This window comes from Dryas octopetala, chromosome 2 (genome assembly GCF_963921425.1).
Source record: "Dryas octopetala chromosome 2, drDryOcto1.1, whole genome shotgun sequence".
NCBI lineage: Eukaryota > Viridiplantae > Streptophyta > Magnoliopsida > Rosales > Rosaceae > Dryas > Dryas octopetala.
Genome location: NC_141367.1, coordinates 19,702,193 through 19,721,113, shown reverse-complemented (window position 1 = coordinate 19,721,113; position 18,921 = coordinate 19,702,193). Strand labels below are relative to the sequence as shown.

The 18,921-nt window shown below is 34.9% G+C and overlaps 2 protein-coding genes across 2 annotated transcripts; both read left to right on the top strand.

The window, feature by feature from the left end:
- Positions 1–866: 866 nt before the first annotated feature.
- Positions 867–2,712, top strand: LSH4 (LIGHT-DEPENDENT SHORT HYPOCOTYLS-like protein (DUF640)). Its single transcript, XM_086230873.1, has 2 exons — positions 867–1,818; positions 2,571–2,712. Exons 1-2 carry the CDS (start codon positions 1,178–1,180, stop codon positions 2,581–2,583), a joined length of 654 nt encoding a protein of 217 aa, XP_086086999.1. The 5' UTR covers positions 867–1,177; the 3' UTR covers positions 2,584–2,712.
- A 10,876-nt stretch (positions 2,713–13,588) lies between these two features.
- On the top strand, positions 13,589–18,550 carry LOC147293839 (S-adenosyl-L-methionine-dependent methyltransferases superfamily protein). Its single transcript, XM_086230619.1, has 8 exons — positions 13,589–13,837; positions 14,826–15,279; positions 15,465–15,629; positions 15,752–15,934; positions 16,192–16,786; positions 17,172–17,284; positions 17,410–17,630; positions 17,903–18,550. Exons 2-8 carry the CDS (start codon positions 15,001–15,003, stop codon positions 18,222–18,224), a joined length of 1,878 nt encoding a protein of 625 aa, XP_086086745.1. The 5' UTR covers positions 13,589–13,837; positions 14,826–15,000; the 3' UTR covers positions 18,225–18,550.
- Positions 18,551–18,921: the final 371 nt, after the last annotated feature.

Below are 18,921 nucleotides of genomic sequence, written 5' to 3'. Positions count from 1 at the left end.
CAAAGATTTGTGACGATCATAAATATTTGGCAGTTTGATTGATAGAACAACGTTTTTCCCTAACAGTTGAAAATTTGGTACCTAAACTAAAATGAAATAAAAATTTGATTGTTAAAATAAAGGTAATTTGAAAAAAAAAAAAAAAACTTGGGTGTGACCTTAACACCGCCACATAGTATTACTAATCCACATGTTACGATTACATTAAAAAATTACTCGTAATTTAATACCTGTAGTCAATGGACCTATTTAATATTTGGTAACATATCATGCAAAATATCTTGCAAGAAAATATTACTTCTTGAGGTTTAGATTATATCCTATATTTGTTTTGACGTATTTCAATTCTAACCATATATTAGGTTATGAATTTATGAATGTAACGTCATACATATGCACTCAAAAAATGTTATGAATTCATTTTCTATTTTGCTTACCCACATATGACTATAAAAATAAGCAGTAACACTAGAAAAATAAGGAGAGGATCTTGATACATGACATTGTTGACAGACCCATGCTTAAGGTGTAGAATATTATATGCAAGTTGGTCCTGAATGAAAATGAATGGAGGGCAAAGAAGTCATTGAGGAAAAGGTATTATCAATCAATACAAAAGGGTGAACAAACAAAATCATGTTATTCCCTCATATTTTTTAACCCAATACCTTTATCCTGTCTCCATCTCCATCATCTCTTAATTTTTCTCTCTCTACCTCACTGTCAACCTCTTTCCATTCCCACAGAAGCCCTATTCACCATTACATATCTCTCTCTCTCTCTCTCTCTCTCTCTCTCTCTCTCTCGTTATAGGACTCGAAGGAACTGAGTTGCTCCCCCTTTTTTCGGAAAAAATATCTGGCCAATCTCTCGAAATGTTCCCATAAAACAAAGGTAACAAAAGCCACCCCCACTCCACATCATAAGAACCTTTCAAAGGGTGTTTCTAGGATTGATCAAACAAAGAGATTCAAAAGAAACCTAGGAAGCGCTAGCTAGCTAGGAAGATAAGAGGAAACAATAGATTATAGCCCTACTCATGTAGTACTACTCTTTTCTACTTCTATATATCGTTCCTATATATCCTCACCATACCTCAAAACCCACCTCACCAATTAGCTTGGGGGTCATGTTCATGTTCTGCTAACTTCTGAATCTAGTATTTGGGTTTATATCCATGGATTCACTTCAAGAATTTGACCCTAATTCAAACACAAACAGTAGTTCAAGCATCAATATCAACATCAACATGGCCACCAACGCAATAAGCTCTTCATCATTAGTTGCAGCAGCAGCCTCACCTTCATCAGCAACATCTTCATCAACACCAGCGCCGCAAAACCCCGCCACTCTCAGCCGCTACGAGAACCAAAAGCGGCGGGACTGGAACACCTTCGGGCAGTACCTCCGCAACCACCGGCCGCCGCTGTCACTCTCGCGCTGCAGCGGGGCCCACGTGCTGGAATTCCTGAGGTACCTGGACCAGTTCGGGAAGACCAAGGTGCACACCCAGTTGTGCCCTTTCTTCGGGCACCCGAACCCTCCGGCGCCGTGCCCCTGCCCTCTGCGCCAGGCTTGGGGCAGCCTCGACGCCCTCATAGGACGCCTCCGTGCTGCCTTTGAGGAGCACGGAGGCAAGCCTGAGGCGAACCCCTTTGGGGCTCGCGCTGTCAGACTGTATCTTCGCGAGGTTCGCGAGTCTCAGGCCAAAGCAAGAGGAATTAGCTACGAGAAGAAGAAACGCAAGCGCCCACCACCAGAGACTGCTAGTACTACTCTTCATCAACCATTGCCTCCAGCTCCTCCTAGTGCAACTCAGTAAGAAGCTCGCTCTATGTATGTGTTTGGTCTCTTTTCGGATCAAAATCTTCATCATTCTCTTCTTTTCGTTATCTATATGTTAATGGGTCGGTATCTTTATCTCACACATTGCATCATTGCGTTGTTGATCCAAAATAGAATCCACTCTGCTGATCGATGTTTTCTGTCCTAATTAATATTGTTATGCCTTCAAAAACGATGCTGTTTTGGAGTCAGGTTAAGCGTTTTGAATTTAAGATATAATTGATCGAATACAAGTATCAATCGATCGACGTTTCAATATAATTAATCATCATACCAACATATAAAATGTCAATAGATAATCTGAACTCAATATTGTTAATGACTTTCATTATCTTTGTAGTTGTTTTTTTACATCGGAGAGAATCCAACTTCAATCTATTTGAACTCTAATTCATTGCTCTACTAAACTGAAAGGACTTATTGATCAGAGAAAGATCCACATTCGAAAAATTATAGCCTTGTTTAGTGGTTTATAATTAAAGTGTTGGGCCTCTCCACAGCTTATTGGTTGAATGATTCAATTTTCTTCAGCTATCAGAACATATTTAAACGTGTTAGCTAGGCTGTCACCCTGTATGAATTGTACACTTGTTAGGGGCATTTGTGATGCTACAACTGCGATGACGTATTAAGAGACAAATCTCACATTTAATTAATTAGATGCTCTAATTTCCTTCACTATTTCCCCCTAGTTTTAAGTCTATCTTTTATGTTGCCTTTTTCAGAAACTATGCTTAGATTGACAGATCTTGAACTGTTGCGTAGTACTCCACGATTCCATAATGCAAACAGCAGGTAGCAGTAGTAATACTATTAGCAACAGGAGTGGGAGTAATGTGTATGTACTAGCATGAGGGTCTATGTGACTTTAGCATACAATATGTCATAGTTATATGTACTATAAAAGGTCATTTTGTGACGAGAGTAGTAGCTTTGCAGATCATGTTCCACGTCTCTTTTAGAGTTTCTTTCATTGTTTTTTCAAGTTTTTCTATTTATTCTAATTTTTTAATGGGTGTTGGCAAATCATTCAGCCATTGGGTAGGTGGATATAACTTTTCAGGGATCGATCATGTGTCAGATTTGTCTAGCACTAATACTATTGTATATATATTTTTGGGCTCACCTATAGCCTATAGGCTATAGAGGTCTTTTCTCTTTTCTCCTTCTGCTTCCCTCAATATATTGCTAGCTTTTCCAGTTTCCTCATCGTGGAAACTGGGAGAGTGAAGAAGTAGTACTGAAAACCCTTCAATTACTAATGTTAACTGGGTTAGTATCCTTTGCTAGCTAGTTTAAGTTGCATGGTGGAGTGTCTGCAAGTGATGAACCTCCATGAGTCAAACTTATTTTAGTATGCATGTGGGAGATGGGTTTTACTTTATTTTTTATGTGGGAGATGGGTCTTTGCCAATATGAGCTGTGCTTCATTTATTGTGCAAATCCCAACCCATTTTGTCCAATATGTCATATCACTATTGAATGTTCCCTAAAGAGTAGAAATACATTAAATAAGTCAAGTATATCTTACATGAACCCTAATTATTAAGTAGTGATATCTTAGCTCAAGCTCAGTGTCATAAACAAGCTAACTTTTTATCTAAGAACTCAAGCATCAACAAGAATGTCAAGAAGAGAAAAAATGTTACAAATGAAATAAGTACTATATTATCAAGCCTTATGTTAATGATAATTAAATAACTTAATTAATTGAAACATCTAATTAGCTCTTATGTTATCAAGCATTATACATGTTCATGAATCTTAGCTTGCTCACAACAAAAACATGAATATACTTGCGATTGTTCACTTGTTTGTAGAACTAGCCTTAGTAATGAAGAGAATAAATTCCTAATTTGTTTTGACTTTTAATTTAAGTCATATATTACGAATTCAAGAATTTTTTGTATCATTTGAAGTTTACTAGTAGCAGACTTCTTCTATTGAGGTATATCTCAACTTATTTATGTTAAAGTATATCCTATTAGGGCCCACATGAGTCGTTTTGTGTCGATCCGAACCGTTCATTTTTTACATCTCTATTGATAGATCATCCTTGCAACAAATTAACCAAATCGGAAATCATTTGTCTATCTAACTTTGATCAAATAAATTGACAAACCAAATATTTTCAATAAAATCGTCCATTTGTTTTATCAAAGTTAGATAGGCAAATGATTTCCGATTTGACTAATTTTTTGCAAGGATGACCTATCAATGAAGATGATCTTTGCGAACGGTTCGGATTGACACAAAACGACTAGTGTGGACTCCAACAAAGTCATAGAAAGGAGTCAAGAAAGGTTCAAAGCCCCGTAAAGAAAACTACTAATTGGAAAATGAAAAGGATTACAAGAAACAATTTATTTATGATACCATGAATTTTATATTGTTTTATTTGCAGTGGGTTTACTGTACCTATCAATTAAACTGAATTTTTATCACAAGAGGGCATTATTTTGTCTGACTTGGTTATCATTATACGTCATATATTTGTATATATAAATATTGTGTATATCTTTAATTAAGGTTGGTATGGGTCCCTTTTGATACTTGTAGAAGCTTCCTTTTTTGTACTGTTTGTGATGCATAATGAGAATCAAAACGATCATATGAATAAAATCGTTAACATTCTTTGACGTAGAGAAATAATAATTAATTAATTAGTCTAGTGTGTACATGTCATATTGGCTTGATGCTCATCACATTGATGGAACTGTGAATGTATACATACAAGCTAGCTCTTAAAAGAATATTACCTTCTTATAGACAGTTTAATATATTATATTATAAAATTGTTAACTAAGATCACATATATAGTTAAACAAAAATTTAATTAATTAATAATTTAAAGTGAGTCTAATAACATAATATTGCAGATTTTTTTATAAGAAAAATTCTTAGATAAATTCTTTAATGATAACAATGTTCTTTAGTTAAACTTGTATAAGTTTTGAGCTAAGGTTACTTATTAAACATTTAGCGCATCTAAATAGTTAGTGAACCTTTAGGATCAAGAGGTGTGCATGAAAAAAAGCACTTTTAGGTGTTGTTTCGATCTTTCTTTATTTTTTGACCAAACAATAAGCAATTTCCATGGGAAGTTTTGAGTCATGATTTGCCTTTTGAATACAGATCATCATGTTGCTCTTGGGATTGGAAAACATGTCAATTATATCGACCATCTATGCGTAGCTAGCTATATATAGAAAATGAATGTTGGTGAAACGAGAACACCAAGAAAGCTACCTTGTTGCTAACCCTATTATTCAATACCTACCAGCAGGGATTAGATTACAAGCGAAGCTAACAAAAACTTTTGATCTCATGTTTTCTTGCTCCAAGTCTACTGCTCAAACAACTCATATATCATTGTCTTATAATTTAGAACACGGTTTCATTTTTTATATGGCTAAAAAAGAGGTTGTGAATGAATCAAATTAATTTCCATAAAATTGCTTTAATTTTTCTTTGCTTTGATATAAAATGAGTCTCAAGGTGGGTTTTAAGAATTCATTTTGGCTAACTATGTAAGAATAGCCACATGAGCTAACATCGTTTGCATTGTCTTGTACTGAATCTTTTTAATGGGTTGATGAGGCTCCTCCTTAGTTGGAGTCGTATTTCTTAGCTGATGTAACTGCATAGCTCTTTCAATAAAATTGTATTAGCTCTCAATTAAAAAAAAAAAAAAGGTTCAGGATAGGCAAATTATTATCATGGACCCCCAAACATTTATAATCTTAAATTCTATAAACTTCTTAGGGTAAATTACAATTTAATACCTCAACTTTACCTCGGATTTCAAGTTAGTACCTCAAGTTCAAAAAGTTACAATTTCATACCTCAACTTTCATTTTGTTCCAAGTTAATACCTCCGTTAGTCTTGCCGTCAAAAAGGCCGTTATCTGATGACGTGACACACCACTAAAAGGCTTTATTTCAATTTAGTACCTCAACTTTATCATATTTTTCAAGTTCATACCTCAAGTTCAAAAACTTGCAAATAAATAAATGTTTTCCAGTTTTTATGTCAACTTCACCCCAACTTTTGACCCATCAAATCTTCACCAAAATCAACAATTTTATACTCATTTTGAAGCTATGAATCTCCTCTTTATAACCATATAGAAATAATTCAAAAAGAAGCTATGAAACGCGAAAGAAGTAGTCACAAATTAGGCTACCCGAAATTGTCAATTTGTTTGGAAAATTTGGCACTTTCGGGTAGCCTACTTTGTGACCAATTATCATGGGTTTCATAACTCATTTTTGCATGATTTTTATATGGTTGTAAAGATGAGATTCATAGCTTCAAAATGAGTATAAGATTGATGATTTTGGTAGAGATTTGATGAGTAAAAAACTGAGATGAAGTTGAAATAAAAACTGGAAAACATTTATTTATTTACAAATTTTTGAACTTGAGGTATGAACTTGAAAAATATGATAAAGTTGAGGTACTAAATTGAAATAAAGCCTTTTAGTGGTGTGTCACGTCATCAGATAGCGGCATTTTTTACGGTAAGACTAACAGAGGAATTAACTTGAAACAAAATGAAAGTTGAGGCATGAAATTGTAACTTTTTGAACTTGAGGTACTAACTTGAAATCCGAGATAAAATTGAGATATTAAATTGTAATTTACCCAACTTCTTATATATTATGATCAAATTTTGTGAGTACTGAGTACTTAGAAAAAAAAAAAATTTCACATATATGAATGTATATAAAGAGTCAAGGTCACCATTTTTATAAGGGAAAAAAAAAGTTTTTAGTCCCTATGTTTAACCTCAAAAATATATTTGATTTGGTCCATGCGGTTTCAAAATTCCACATTGGTCTCTATATTTTATGTTATTTGCAATATAATCAGGACAATTTTAACAAACTCAAAATTTTCAATTTTTGTTTGAAAACTAAATTGAAGGTTACGTATATTATTTTTTGTCATTTTTTAATAAAACTCGCAAGTTTAAACAAATTACTAATTTTAATTTAAAAAAAATTTCATGTTGGTTAGAAAAAATGTTCTAAAATTACAAACAATATAAAACACAAGGACCAAATATAGAATTTTAAAACCACATAGATCAAATATATTCTCGGAATAACACAAAGGGACCAATTATTTCTTTTCCTTTTTATAATTTGCATTGAATTTTTAGAATCTCATAGCTGAGCCTGATGTCTACATTCAAACAACTCCCCTTGAGCCAATGGATATTGATAACTTTTGTTTTTTTTTTTTTTGGCCAAAGATATTGATAACTTAATTGTGCCAGGATTGTATCTTGGGAAACAAAAGAGGAGGCTCATTTTTTCAAAGGCTAGGGGAGATCGATTAATTTACTGAACCAAGATGGAGATCGATTGCATGTTAGAGTTTGAAGTCTATCTCTGTAATCCAAATTGACTTGGAAACCTACTTATTACAATTTTTCAAATGACTTCAAACATAGACATGCAAATAAATCTTTTTTTCTTTTTTTTTTTCCATTTCTTAACAAGAAAGAAGAGATAATTTAATGAAAGTAGAGCGGGAGAAGACCCTCTTTAAAATGCCAAATCTACGCTACAAGCGTACACTGATCTAATATATGAGAGTGGTTACAATACAAGTGTCCGCATCCCATGCAAATAGATTGGATATCTCCAACAAACTATACCTTAAGAATAGAAAATGGTGAATCCGTGAATCTAAGAGCTCAAAACACCAATTTACTATATATACATACTAGTTTACATGTTAGTAAGTTCCCAAATATATAGCCTAAAACTCTCTATTTTGAAGTCATAATCACACAACCTCGTTGGAGTAACTTTTCATGAACAATAGTACCTAAAATTAGAGCGAAACAAATACAAGAAAAACTTTCATGCAATAGAAATATGATTAATTTAATATCTCAATCTAATAACATGATAACATTTATATTTTTATATTTCATCACATAATAATTTTTCTAATTTTAAAACCGAACTATTTTTTGGAGTATCAAATCATCCTTTATTCTTTATAAAAAAGTTTTTTCCAACAAATACACAATGAAAATGCAAGGGTACAGAATTCCACACGCTTGATCTGAGTTCACTGCTTCAGTCACTTGGAGTGGAGTCAGTAGTCAGGAGTCAAGAGTCAGGAGTGGACAAAACAGAATTAATGCATACTCTCTTAGTCATTGTCGCACGTGCTGTCCTGTCATTCATGTCGGGCCAGCCTCTCAGACTCAAAACTAATAATTGAGAGAGAAAAGGGACCTTAATTTGGAAATTGCATGCACCTCTCTAATTTCCGGTCAATACCATGATCCCAGTCTGATCTCTCCACGTGGCTTCATAAAGGCCGTCCATTCACTGTCGCTAGCTCTTTATATATGGATTTAGGACCATGAAAAAGGTTCATAGGCTTCGCCTTGTGGCTCGATAAGTTGAGAGTTGGGTCCATATATATTGAATTCCCAAATGTTTAACGACGTTAAGATTGTAATGGGCATTTTCATGGCCCAAATATATAATTGCCTAAGCCCAAATCAGACAGCACATTACAAGACCTCAATTGGATAGTATGCTTCATATATTGACTTAAGCCGATGGGCCGCCATGTATGACACTAACTAACACAAAGAAAGTTAATTAAAACTCTTGGGATTAATTGACAAAACAAAAAAAACTTTTGAAATTAGTCGAAGTGGTGAGAAATATGTTAGGCTTGAAATAAATTTAGGGCTCTCTAGATATGTCCTTAAAGTTAGTCGATCCAAGTGGTAAGAATAAGAGAGATATTAAATTAGGATTAAGATATTCATAATTTAATTATCTCCCATATAAAAAATAAATAAATAAATAATCTTCATATTAGTGTAAATATAAATATATTATGTGATAATGTTCTTTATTAAACTTTCGAGAGTTTATAAATTTAGTACTCCGACTTCCAATGCATTAGAGCACATTTGAGTTACCGAAATACAAAATTATAGTATAACATCCATATTTTCTGGTGCAATGGAGATGTCTCATGATGTTGCCTTGTAGGTATCTAAATTTACCACTATGCAAAATCATTCTCTCCCACAAAACTTTTATTTTAGTCACCGACAACTTACAAAATCATAAGGAGATGTCTCGTTTCAGTCATTTGGTGTTTACAGATTAAATATGTTAACTAATTACATTTAATGTATTTTAAATGAAGAAAATGAAAGATGTCTTCTAACTTAAATGAATAAAATAAACGTATTAGTCATAAAGAGTTGATATCTAAAACTTATCTCCACTAATCCCACCATTTTTGTGGGGATTGAAATGAATAAATTTCTTATATCAACTCCTTAAGACTAATTCATCTTCTTCTTTCAAATTGGAAGAAAAACTTACATGCACTTATGGTATACAACTTGTGTCTCATATTTATTGTCATTTGCTATAGATGTATAGTGTATACCACTGGTACATGTATATAAGTTTTTCTCTCAAGTTAAAAGTTTTTTCCTTTAATTAATTAGGTTTAGTTATGAGATTTTGGATGTTCAAGATGAACAATATAAATGAGACTTTCGTCTTTCATGTACATTCATGTGATTTTTATTTTTCTATAAGTACTCACAATTTCATTATAATAAACTAAAAATAATAATTATAACATAACAAAACAACAAACAAAACATAACCCAAACAAAAATTCTATAATTTATTTAGTTAAATTAATTGGGCATTTGTGTACTTTGGGTTGTGGGTTTAAGAAATGATGGGCTTCTAGAATTGGACTATTTTTATTTTGGAATCGGAACTTTTAATTTTTTTATATTATTAAAGGGCCTACAAAATTTGGGTGCCCTTGACAGTGGAGGTCGAAGGGACCACCTACTCGGCCTCCCCTCAAGGCCAGCCCTATTTTGATTACACATTAAATTTTATTATTTAATATATTTAATTTAATCTTAGACGCCAGCCCAAGTCTAAAACAAAAACACAGTAGCATAAATCACTTCTTGGTTGTGGTCGACCCAACATGATCATAAGTCATAACTCATTATTCATTAGAGCCTTGACCCCCACTTCACCACACAGTACTCACATGCTAGCTTTCCAGGTTGGCCAATCCATCTTTTTTAGGAATTTAGAATTTTCAATCTTCATCGTATGTGCTACCTTAAATACTTTGTTCGGTATATATATATATATAAGTACATTATTTTAAAATTTATTTTACAGCTCTTAATAATAAATAAATTCACTTAAAAAATTACAATGATAGGTCTACTTTGTACAAAAAAAACTTACGTTATGTCTATTTCGTATTTTTTGCGCTAAGCGCTCGGTGAGAGATTTTTTTTTTTTTTAACTAGACAAAGTGCTACTGTCGCACATTAATACAGTGACAATTAATAACACTATAATATATGTGTTTTTTGCAATTCAAATAGCTATTGTCGCTCAATAGCAATTATTGTCACTGTCTGACAATAATAATTGCCGAGCGCTCAGTGGATGGTACCAAGTGCTCGGTGAAAATGTCAAACACTCGGCTCATTAAAATAGATTAATCTGTTATCGTGTTTTTGTAAATAAACCGGTCGGTTATGGGTTTTTTGATTTTGAACTTAAAAATAAAAACTTCTTTATATAACTTAGGGCCAGTTTGGTATTGTTATGTGAAAAAACAGCTGTGAGTTAAAACAGCTGTGAAGTAAAGTCAGCTGTAAAGTAAAGCAGCTGAGTGTTTGGTAAAGTATGTTTTCAAAAGTTCTGTGAGTGCAAAAAACAGTATCAAAGTATTTGGTAAATGTTAATGTAAAAGTGTTGTAACTGTGTATAATTACTAAAATAGACATAATACTAAAAGTGTCTTTCACTTATTTTTTTGGTAAAAATAAAATGTTTTTTACTTGTTTTTTAAATTTTTGGCTACAAATTTTTATTAGCATTAATTTTTCTAAGAATAACATTATTAAATAAGTATGTGTATTATTTTTTTAGGTATATTATAATTTTAATCGTGCAAATAAAATAAAAATATAGAAATTAATGAGGATATTATGGGTAAAATAAAATATTCATTGTTGCTGTGATTCACTGCAGCTTTCAAAAACACCTAAAAACCTGCTTTCTATTTTTGTTGTGGGGAGTTGAGAATTGTAGGAAAAATCAGTTTTTAATTTTTTTACCAAACACCAAAACTGCTGTAGGTGATTGAGAATTGTCATTCATAGCAGCTTTTAGGTCTTCTACCGCAATCCCAAACGGGGCCTTAAACAACTCAAATCGTATGTATTATACTTTATTTTTAAAATATGATTATTGTTATTGTATCAATCGCTTAATTGCAGAAAATTTTGGACAGCCATTTGGAATGAGGGCTGCTATTTGCACACCCCTAAATTTCTTTTTGCACACCCTTTCTGAAAAAAAAAAAAAAAAATTCAAGAGAAAAGACCATTTGGCCCTTCCCCACACACCCCCATCCCCATCTCCCCCCCGTACACACCCCCTTGCTCTGTTTTTTTTCCCTCCGCCCGATAACCACCTTCCTCGCACCAGCAGCACCACCACCTTCCTCGCACCAGCAGCACCACATTCCTCGCACCACCACCACCGCGCGCCACCATCTTCCTCGCAGCACCACCACCTTCCTTGCAGCACCACCACCGCGCGCAGCACCACCCAAAACAACCACCATAACCAGCTCGGCAGCCCCTCCTCGGCTCCTCTCTCTCTCTCTTTCTCTCGCTCTTTCTCTTCTCACCCAAGCAGACAGCCAAACAAGTTAAAAAAAAAAAAATTGCAGCAGGTTCGGCGGACCAGTGCCGAACCCGGTAGTTTCATTCGATAAGTACCCGCCGAATAGAATAGGATTGTTCGGTGGATACCTACCGAACGAAACCATTTGGTTCGGCACTGGTCCACCGAATCCGATCCAATTTTTTTTTTTTTTAAGTTTTCTTCTCTGGCGCGCGACGGTGAGCTTGCTGGAGGAAGGGAGGTGGTCCGGGCAAGGGGAAGAAAAAGAAGAGAGGGTGGGGTGGTCGCCGGTGGTGGTAGGCTGCTCGGGGATGGGTGTGTGCCGGAGAGAGGAGAGGTGGGGAGGAGGTGTGTGGGTGAGGGGGTGTGTACGGGGGGGAGGGGGGAGATGGGGATGGGGTGTGTGATTTTTGGGTGTGTGTGTTTTTTTTTTCTGTTTAGGAAGGGTGTGCAAAAAGAAAAATTGATGGGGTATAAGGTCTTTTCCTTTAAGTTTTTTTTTTTATTTTTTAAGAAAAGATATATAAAGAGAAGAAAAAAGTGTAAAAATAGCAGCACTCTTTAAAATCTAGTCGGCAGTACTCCATTAATTCAACACAATGCTTGTATTTTTTTCTAAGCGACTTAATGCTTGTAGTTGATTTGCTAGTCTTTGTCAGATCTGTCGGCGTGGCTTCTCTTCAATATTTAATTATTAACATCCCATTAATTGCATTAATTGCTCAGAACTTCATAAGATTATTATATCATATACATCTCGATCAGTCAATTGATAAAAATAGTAAACCACATTATCACGATTCACGATGTTTAATAGTATAATCCTATTACAATACAATATATACACTTATTTTATGTGTTTAAAAGTCCTATACATATTTATTTCAAATTTTTTTAAAAGAAGACATAGAACAAATATAACATGAATTTTATTTCTACAAAATTAACATAAAAATTTGAGCCTTTTATCAACAATTCCACAGTAACTTTATGAGAAATTATCGATTGGTGTATAAAAAATTAGTCCACACACACTAATATCAAAGATTGTTGGTAAACTCTCGTACCTGTTTGGCAACTCCAATGGATATGGTGTGTGCAGATCAATATGTGTGATCAGACTCATCATCGAACTTCACATTATTAGTGACTGGCTGTTAACAAAAATTTAAAATTTTGTTTCTTATCAAATGTGATATTCACTTCACATTATTAGAGAGATTTTAAATTTAAATACCCTCTAAAAAATATAGTAGTAATAATGTCTCTACTATTAAACGCATTGAAGAAAGGGTAAGAAAACATTTTTTTGGAACTTCATAGTAAAGCGCATGTTGGTAAGCGCATAATTGCTATAGAATTTTACTATGATATTTACGTTCTACTACTATTAAATTTGTTGTTTATGTCCATACTATATATGCACGATCAATACGACACAAGGCCGAAGCTGAGGAGCCGTTTCAAACCCCAAAATGTCTAAGATTTCCAAAATTTGTATACCCTTTATACAATTATAAAATTTTTTGTTTAAGTTATATATTATTCATTGTTTGGACATGTAATAAAAATCTTAATTTTGAGTTACTATAATAGTTTTATGACTATTTGTTAAAGAGAAAAAAATTAATTGAGTGTGCGTTGATGGACAAGCATCGCCTCGGACCCCCAAAATTCAGCTGTAGCCCTAAATTACGACATCATTTAAAATTAATCATAGAATTTAAAAATGAGTATTCACAATGTATATATATTAGAATATAATTAATTAAATGCTTGCATTTTTTTTCACCTTGAATACAGAAAATTTAAGTTGATAATGAACTGGCGGGCACCCATAAAAGTTGAGTTCTCGTAACAAAAAAAAAATGTTGAGTTCATAATTCTGAATAAATATACCCTATGATCAGACCTGAAAGTGAGTATTGCATTTATCAATTATCATTGACAAACAATGGGACGTTGTGCTTGTGCAGATGGACCATAACGACCTTGACGTTAACAGTTTAACACACACACCAAGTTGCCCCTCTGTTTCTCAGACTCATCAGGCTCAGTCACTCAAATATAGAATAACGAGACCACAACTCTGTGAGATCTGATCTCTCTCTTTTTTGCTTCCTTCCATTTCCTTTTATAGAAGCACCAAAGCCTCTCACTTGTTAGATCCTTTCATACAAAATTTGCAAAAGCAGGCACCTTTATGGACCACTATCGTATACCCACTTCGTTATTCGATCCAAACCCAGTAAGCTCTTGCTCTATCTTTGCTTTTTCTTTTTTTAATAAAGTTTTGGTGTTTTCCTGGATCTGGCTAAATTTGCATTCTGGGTCTGCTTGATTTGGTGGGTTTGATTGATGCTTACTGATATGAATTTGATAGTTTCCTGAGTGCATTAATTTGGTACTTTGTTTTTGTTATGTAAATTGGTGAAGAGTTGTTGATGCATTTCGATTGTGAAGTGTGATTTTTTTCGTTGGATCTTTGTCCCAGATCTGTCACCTCCACTTCATTCACTGGCTGTCATTGTTTCCATATAATTTCAATGGAGGAACATGGACAATTTTCATTTTCATTTTCATTTTCCCTTTTATGCTTGGGATCAATCAGTTTCATTGCTTGTTTGTCAATTTATTGGATACAACTGTACCTGGGTAACATTAAATAGTCTTTCTGCTTTATCAATTAAGGGTCCATAGATTTTGACTGAATGCTTGAAATCTTGTGAGGGGAATTAGCAACTTGCCATACATTCTTAGAATACTATGTTCTGACAGTGGGTTTTGCATAGGTGCTTGTTCACCAGAGCAATTAGGCATGGCTGTTAACTAATGAATTTTGCGTTTCTAATAGAGGGTGTTTGGTCTTTTGTGTCCATACTGTCTCTTTCTTTCGGAACTGGTTGGGTTTAGGATTGGTTGGGACGGGGGAGAGGTACTCAGTGGCTGAGTGGTAGGATCCAATTTTCTTTTCTTCATGTCGTTAATTTTCTATTACATGTTTCATATGATTACTTGACTAGTTGAGTATTCTATCTTGACTTCCTTTCTGAACATTTTGATTGTCAGCATGAGCAAGATTTTCTTTTTGTTTCTTCTTAGTTGGTGCAACAATAAATTGCACCGTCAATCTTTGGACTTTTGATTTGAGTATGTATGCAAAACAAAACTAGCACCTCCTATTATTCCCATATGTGCTGCAAGTTTTGATCTTTTGTTTGGTAATGTTTGTACAGGTTATTGGTTATCTAATCTAATGGATCATTGAGGCAATTTGTGTGGCATTGTCTTTCATATGAGAGCTTTGGAAAGGCAACGCTTGCCATTTGCAATAGTGAGTTTGACAGGGGATTTTTATGTACTTAAGAAGTAAACTTTCTCTTATCTTTTGAAGAAATCCAAAACTACATAATGACAAGGGGAAGATCCGATCCGGGCCAAAAGAAGCGTATAATCTTATCTCTGTGTACTGTGGCAATCTTTCTTGGTTTCCTATATGCATATTATGGATCCCTTTTTGGCTCTCAAAGCCGTGGTGCATCAGCTCTAGAATATGGCAGCAGATCTTTGAGAAAGCTTGGCTCATCTTATTTGGGTGGGGATGAAGATAACGATGGCAAGCAGGATGAATCTTCAACAAAATTTGGACAGGAAGATGCAGACGATGATGTTGTCGTGAAGAGCTTCCCTGTGAGTTATATATTGCTGAACTTGGAACCCAGCATCTTCTAATCCCCTCCCCCCCTTTCCCTCCCAAACATCCTCCAAATGCCCTCTTCTTTTGATAAAAAGTTTTTATCTTAAGCTGTAAGGCTTGGCATGTTTTGTTTAACATGTAGTGCCGTGTTTTATTTGTCTATTCATTATTTTTTAAGGTTTGTGATGATCGCCATTCGGAACTTATTCCCTGCTTAGACAGAAATCTTATATACCAAATGAGATTGAAGCTGGACCTGTCTTTGATGGAGCACTATGAGAGACATTGCCCTGTTCCTGAAAGGCGGTTCAATTGCTTGATTCCTCCTCCACCAGGGTACAAGGTATTGCTGTGCTAAAGCTGAGTGGTAATACTGGTGTTTACTATATTCTTGTTCTTGCACTTATCTTTTATTCTAGGATTATGTAAATAGTGAACGTACTTGTTGTTAATTTGATATTACAGATCCCAATCAAATGGCCCCAGAGCAGAGATACAGTATGGAAAGTAAACATACCTCATACTCACCTTGCACATGAGAAATCCGACCAGAACTGGATGGTTGTAAAGGGTGAAAAGATAGTGTTTCCTGGGGGAGGCACACATTTTCACTATGGAGCCGATAAGTATATTGCTTCAATTGCAAATGTAAGATTGCTTACCCTCAGTGTCTTTGCCAAAACATGGATTGGTGGATGACATTTTCTCTATAAAGATTTTTGTGAACTTCCACTTGAAATTGGCAGTCCTTTATAGGATTTTTTGTTCTTTTGTATACCCATTTTATATGGGTTGAGTTCTTGTATTTATATCTTGGGGATTTCAAATTCAGATTCTTGTACATTAAAACATTCTTGTGTTTCATGGATGAAGCAATAATAGTGTATTTTGTTTTGGATTGGCAGATGCTCAACTTTTCAAATAGCAATTTAAACAATGAAGGAAGGTTACGAACAGTTTTTGATGTTGGCTGTGGAGTTGCAAGTTTTGGAGCCTATCTTCTTTCATCTGATATTATAGCGATGTCCTTAGCACCCAATGATGTCCATCAAAACCAAATCCAATTTGCTTTAGAAAGAGGAATTCCAGCATATCTTGGTGTTCTAGGGACCAAAAGGCTTCCTTACCCAAGCAGATCTTTTGAACTTGCTCACTGTTCCCGTTGTAGGATTGATTGGCTTCAAAGAGATGGGATCCTTCTTCTTGAGCTAGATAGGTTGCTCAGACCAGGAGGCTACTTTGCATACTCATCTCCTGAAGCATATGCACAGGATGAGGAGGATCTCAAAATATGGAGAGAGATGAGTGCCCTTGTTGAACGCATGTGTTGGAGAATAGCTGCAAAGAAAAACCAAACTGTCATTTGGCAAAAACCACTAACAAATGACTGTTATATGGAAAGAGAACCTGGTACTCAACCTCCTCTCTGCCGATCTGATGATGACCCTGATGCAGTTTGGGGTGTGCCTATGGAAGCTTGCATCTCAACATACTCTGAACGTGAGTGTTTCCTGCTCATGTGTTGTTTTGTTCTTAATTTCATTTCCAAGTTGTTTTTATCATCAATCCTGTCGGCTATTGGAAACTGGTTTGAGATAAACTGGTATTATTTAATTAGCAATGTCATTGTGCCATTTAAGGAGATATTGGCACATTGCCAATTAGTTTGGTTCTTTATCAGCCAAAACTGGACAAAACCGACATCGAAATTGCTCAGAAGCTAAACTAGGAATGCAGGAATACAATTCCATATAAATGTCCTTGTATTAGGTTATAACTACTTCAAATAACTACTATCTGTCTATATGGTGATATGCCTTAATCAAGTAGATTCTAACCTGCCTATAATCTTTCTGCTAACCAATGTTTTTCTTGGCATAATCAGATGACCATAGAGAAAAGGGGAGTGGATTGGCTCCCTGGCCAGCTAGATTGACAACCCCTCCTCCTCGACTTGCCGATTTTGGCTATTCAAATGAAATGTTTGAAAAGGATACGGTAATTAAGTGGCAGCATTCTGTTTACATGTTTAGGTTGTAATTCGCATTGTTTGCCTTGTGAGGATACATATTCAGAAAAATGTTAAATGAACTCATTGCTTTGGTATTGCTCTTATTGTGCAGGAACTTTGGCGACACAGAGTTGAGAATTATTGGAATCTCTTGAGTCCAAAGATTGAATCAAACACTCTGAGGAATGTGATGGACATGAAAGCAAACATGGGGTCATTTGCAGCTGCTCTGAAGGACAAGGATGTTTGGGTGATGAATGTTGTCCCTGAGGATGGACCAAATACGCTTAAGCTGATATATGACAGAGGCCTTATAGGCAGTATTCACAGCTGGTATGCAATAAATTTACTGAAATATGTAAAGCATGTCGATTTGATTGAAACAATTGATTTAATATTATGTTCATTTAAGGTCTGTTCCATCATGTTCTCCACACTTAAAGTCATAAAACTTTTAAAGAAAACTTTCATTTCCTAGGTAGGGATGGATTGTTATGGTAACAGGCTGTAGTTCAGTACATGGCCTTTCTAGACTTAGATTGAAGTTTGGATGAATGTGGTAGAATATTGTATGATGGGTTAACTGGAATCTCTTTTTTTGACAGGTGTGAAGCCTATTCAACGTATCCCCGGACTTTTGATTTACTCCATGCTTGGACTGTATTCTCTGACATAGAAAAGAAAGAATGTAGTGCTGAGGATCTGTTGCTTGAGATGGATCGCATGCTCAGGCCCACTGGTTTTATAATCATCCGTGACAAACAATCAGTGGTAGATTTCATTAAAAAGTATCTACCGGCGTTGCACTGGGAAGCAGTGGCAACAGCCGATGCCAGTTCAGATTCAGACCAGGATGGAGACGACGTTGTGTTTATTATCCAAAAGAAAATATGGCTGACAAGCGATAGCCTCAGGGATTCAGAATAGGAAAATGCCTCTTCATTCCCTGCTTCCCATTATTTATCTGCTGCTCCAAGGGATTCAAAGGATGTCCCAAGCAGTGATCTAGTAAACAGTAAATTTTGTAGCATTAAGTGATGTTTGCACCATTCATCTTCTTTTTAGTTTCTTTTTTATACATTTTTTCTTTGGGTTCTCTTCTTGTTATATTGATTTAATTGATAAAGCGCGGACTAACTGCATCTTTTTTTCCCCCCCTCTATTTTGGATGTTGTGTAAGCTACTTTGTTATTGATTAATAATCAAATCATAGAAGATGTGCTGAAGAAGTACATAGATTTGTTGCTTCTAAATGGTTAAACATAGATTCTGTGCCTTGCTAAATGTATTTCTTGCCTCCTATCAGTATTGCAGCTTATATATGCCTGAGTCTATGAAACATTGAAGCAGTCCTACATGAGAAATAAACTCCCTCATGCAGCTAGAAGTTTATAACTCTAGAAGGATTCTTTCTACAACCCCTTGTTTCTACTCTCTCTGTTTTCTATTTCTCTGTCTTTTTCTATTTGTTATTTTTGGAAGACAGCGTTGTAAATGCCATTAAGCCATGTCTCATGATGATGACATTTTAAATTTTAGTTCAAGGATGGCAATAATATGATTAGCAAGCGAGAATGGCAAAGTCCAATTAATTGCTAGAAAAACAAGAAGAAAACAATTAAAA

Coding starts and splice junctions, on each gene's coding strand:
- LSH4 (XM_086230873.1), top strand. CDS start 1,178: ATGGATTCACTTCAAGAATTTGACCCTAATTCAAACACAAACAGTAGT.
- LOC147293839 (XM_086230619.1), top strand. CDS start 15,001: ATGACAAGGGGAAGATCCGATCCGGGCCAAAAGAAGCGTATAATCTTA. Junction 17,285..17,409: donor AAATGTTTGAAAAGGATACG/GTAATTAAGTGG, acceptor CTTATTGTGCAG/GAACTTTGGCGACACAGAGT. Junction 17,631..17,902: donor ATAGGCAGTATTCACAGCTG/GTATGCAATAAA, acceptor TTTTTTTGACAG/GTGTGAAGCCTATTCAACGT.